Source organism: Zingiber officinale, chromosome 7B, assembly GCF_018446385.1.
Source record: "Zingiber officinale cultivar Zhangliang chromosome 7B, Zo_v1.1, whole genome shotgun sequence".
NCBI lineage: Eukaryota > Viridiplantae > Streptophyta > Magnoliopsida > Zingiberales > Zingiberaceae > Zingiber > Zingiber officinale.
Window position 1 is genome coordinate 83,910,427 of NC_055999.1, and position 3,971 is coordinate 83,914,397.

The following is a 3,971-nucleotide window of genomic DNA, read 5'->3' on the forward strand; positions in this document are numbered from 1 at the left end:
CGCAAGTGCTTCATGATTTATCCCGGTGACGTGTAAAAATTTTTATGAGGTCGGACCGATCACCCCTGGCGCAACATTATCCAATTTAATTAATTATTTTATTTTATTTTCTACTGTACTGATGAAATGACCCCGGACACAATGGTAAGAGGTACGTAGTACGAGAACCATTTGTAATATTTGATCCGTCTTTCAAAATTCATCTGTGCTTCTGGGATTGGATGGAAAATTTTTGTGGAATAACAACATCCCTCATCTCCAAAATTAATCAATTCTAGAAGTTAGATGATATCCGAACCGGATGATTTCAGTGAGTACTAGTTTTTCCAGTTGAACCAATCATAGTTTACCCGATTAATAATTTTCCATGCAATAAATTGAATGATTCTCCAGTTTTAAGCAATTAATTAGCTAGAGAATCGCTCCATTCCTATCATCATCTTTCTCCTCTTCTTCCTCCCATGAGAGAATGGGAGTAGCCTTTCAGTGCATGCAACCTCGTCTCCTAGCTCTGCTCCATCTTTGATTTTCTGCTCGATTTGAGAGGTGCCGGAGAGAAATAGAGTTGAGAGATGTGTGACTACTTCCTGCAAAGGATGGACGACGACCACGGCGGTTACCTGGCGGACATCATCCACACCGGCGGCCATTTCTCGTGCGACGGCGACCTCGATCCCCTCCTCGACGACGCCAGCTGGCAGCTCGACGATCATCTTCTCTCGGTCTCCGCCAACGGCGACTGCGGTGACCCCTTCGCCGTCCCGTTAGTGAACCCCTTCTCCCACTTCGGAGGCGCCGACCACGACGGAGAAGACGGAACGTCACAGCTTCCACCACCACCGCCGCCGCAGAAGGCTGCGGAACAGGATTTCGTCAAGGCAAGCACTGCTACTGCTAGTTGCAGCATATTACCGAAGGTGCACCAGATCTCGCCGCTGCTGACCAGTTCGGCGCCGGCAGCGGCTGAGGAGATGATGATGATGAAGGCAATCAGCGCCGGCTGTCCGATGGCCGGCGGCGCAGGGGATCACTACGGCGGGGTGCAGATCTCCCCTCACATGGCTACTCCGGGGATCAAACGAAGGTATATACTCTCAGAAGTCAACAGATGATCTCCCTAGACAACATAATTACCATTTATGTATCTCCAGAAAAAGCCAGGCGAGGAAGGTGGTGTACATTCCTGCTCCGGCGGCGGCCAGCAACAGGCCGAGCGGGGAGGTTGTTCCATCGGATCGATGGGCATGGAGGAAGTACGGCCAGAAACCGATCAAGGGTTCCCCTTATCCAAGGCAATTAATTAATCACTGCAATTGATCTGATCGATTTGTTTTTCCTGATCCGTAATGTGTTCATAAAGTGTAAGTTAACTTGCATGGCTTGAAGCAGGGGATACTACAGATGCAGCAGCTCCAAAGGCTGCTCCGCCCGGAAACAGGTGGAGCGCAGCCGCACCGATCCTAACATGCTCGTCATCACCTACACCTCCGAGCACAACCACCCCTGGCCCACCCAGCGCAACGCCCTCGCCGGTTCCGTCCGCTCCCACTCTTCCAAATCCACCACCAACAGTACCAAATCGCCGACCTCCGCCGCCGCCGCCAATGATTCAATCAGCCCCGACTGGGAGCCTCTGCCGAACTCCACCACCTCTCCCCCAGTCAACGAGCCCGGCGGCGCTCACTACAGGCCGATGATTCCCGGATCCGACGGCCAGGCCGAGGACTTCTTCTCCGACCTTGCCGAGCTCGAGTCCGACCCGATGAGTCTCATCTTCTCCAAAGGGTTCGCGGACGGCAAATTAGCCGACGAGGCCGCGGTGGATCCCTTGCTCTCCATGTTTGACTGGGCTGAGAGCTCGTCGTGAAGCCAGCCAAATTGGGAGAGGTTTATAACGAGACCTCGGAGCAGCAAAACAGCTTGATTAATTGTTTGCCATGTTTGTCACTGCACATTGATTGAGTTCTTGTTCAAGGTCTAGCTATAAACCTTCTTAATTTGAATTCACAAAAGTTGTTTCTGGTTTGTTTAAATGAATGGAATCATGCGAGTGTTTGAAGACCTTTAAGGGGGATGCGCTCACTCCAAGTGTCCCGGGCGTCCTTCCACGCCGTCTCTAAATAAATCACGATAATCAAGTAGGGAGGGGTTTTATTGGATCGTGGTAACTCGGTTACGTCGGTGGTAGCGGATTTGAAGACCTTCACGTTTGTAGGATTCACGTTTCTAGGGTTGGAGATGGGACAGAAAGCTGATGAGTAACACAACGTCAAACAGTTATATTTTGTCCATCTTTTTTAAAGGTGGTGGGCGAAATAGTGCCCATTTATTTATTTTTTTTAAAATTAAGTTGAAAGTAAACCGATCTTTCTCCAAATTTATTTATCAGATAAAATCATAATGTACACAACGCACTTAGAAATCGACCTTTCAGATTAAAACTCTGATTCACTTATTATGGTTATTATTTTTTTTAACACTTTACAACTATATATTATGTTAGTGCATGACCCTAAAGATTAACTAAGTTAATCAAACTAAAGTTAATTCAAATTGAAATTTTAATGCGTGCCAATATATTAGTTGGTCGAGATGTTAAGTAGATTAAAATTGATTGGATACTTAATAGTCGATCAATATGTTATGCTAGTTGAGCGAAAAATCCAGTATATCAAGGTTGATTGGACACTTGATAAGATATTAAAATTTCAAGTGGGTCACGTGGTTGGAAGTTCAACATAGAGTTAACATGAGACGAAATTTCAAGTGGATCACGGTTGACCTGATACTTGGTGATCGAAAGTCCAACATATAGTTGACAAGAGAAAAGTCCAAGTAAATCATGTTTGACTGGATGCTTGATAGTTGGAAGTCTAATATGGAGTTAATACGAAACAGAAAGTCTAAGTGGGTCATAGTTGACTGACACTTTGTGATCAGAAGTCCAACAGATAATTAATTTACAAGAGAAAATTATAGTCCAAGTGGGGCACGTTTCACCAGATAATTAGCAGTCGCAAGTCCAACAAGGAGTTAACATGAAGTGCAAAGTCCCCGTAAATCAAGATTGATTGGATGCCAAGTAAAAATGAAGTACTGACAGGTTAAGGTTAATTGAATGCTAGACAACGAGGAAGTCCCTATTGGTGCAGGGAGCACCAGAATCAAACCTATATTTTGATATTTTCAAAGGTTCAAAGTTAAGTCCTATTTTAATCTAATATGTTTTTCAAGTGTGCAAACTGAAGGAATTGATGAGTCAAGAGGATCAAACACTAGGAAGAAAGTCCACTTAGGTCAAGAGGATCAAATAATTGGCAGGAAGCCCAAATATCTCATAGAGGACCAGATATATGGCATGAGTCTAGTCGGGTTAGCAGTACAAGATGATTGACTAAAGTCCAGATGGGCACCTATCAGGATGTCCTAGTGGGTCAGGAGATCAAACGTCAAGTAGAGTAATTCTGTAAATGGTAAGTCAAACAAACAACTGGAAGAGAGATCTTGTGAGGTCGACTTAGGTAGTGATCTAATACTTTTTCATACATTTGTATTTCTAACTTGATGTTATAGGGACATATTGATTTTACAGCTTTTTATCGAATCATGTAGTTAAGTTTCTTAAATACTCAAATCACATACCCAACTTTCAAATGACCAAATCACTTACCCAATACCTATTTTATCTCTCTCATTTACACTAGTCGACTACTAGTATAGCAGTTGATTGATGTATTTTTTTTAAATAAACAAATTTTTTAAAAGATCTATTCATATTCAAAAAATTATCTTTCTCAATATATTATGATAAATCGATGTTTGAGGACATGAATATCATCAGGTAAACTAAACGAATACATAAGACTTGATTTTATGTCATTCCGAGCTCTTTAGGTCCATCATCCGAACTTGACTGAAACTGGCTGATAGACTTAGAGATGTCAGAATTGTATGAAACCAAGTTCTATATA

The 3,971-nt window shown here is 43.5% G+C and overlaps 1 protein-coding gene across 1 annotated transcript; it reads left to right on the forward strand.

Moving 5' to 3' along the window:
• Positions 1–426: 426 nt before the first annotated feature.
• LOC122003884 (probable WRKY transcription factor 35) lies at positions 427–2,010 on the forward strand. Its single transcript, XM_042558865.1, has 3 exons — positions 427–1,084; positions 1,152–1,292; positions 1,390–2,010. The coding sequence occupies exons 1-3, from the start codon at positions 573–575 to the stop codon at positions 1,865–1,867; spliced, it is 1,131 nt and encodes a 376-aa protein (XP_042414799.1). The 5' UTR covers positions 427–572; the 3' UTR covers positions 1,868–2,010.
• Positions 2,011–3,971: the final 1,961 nt, after the last annotated feature.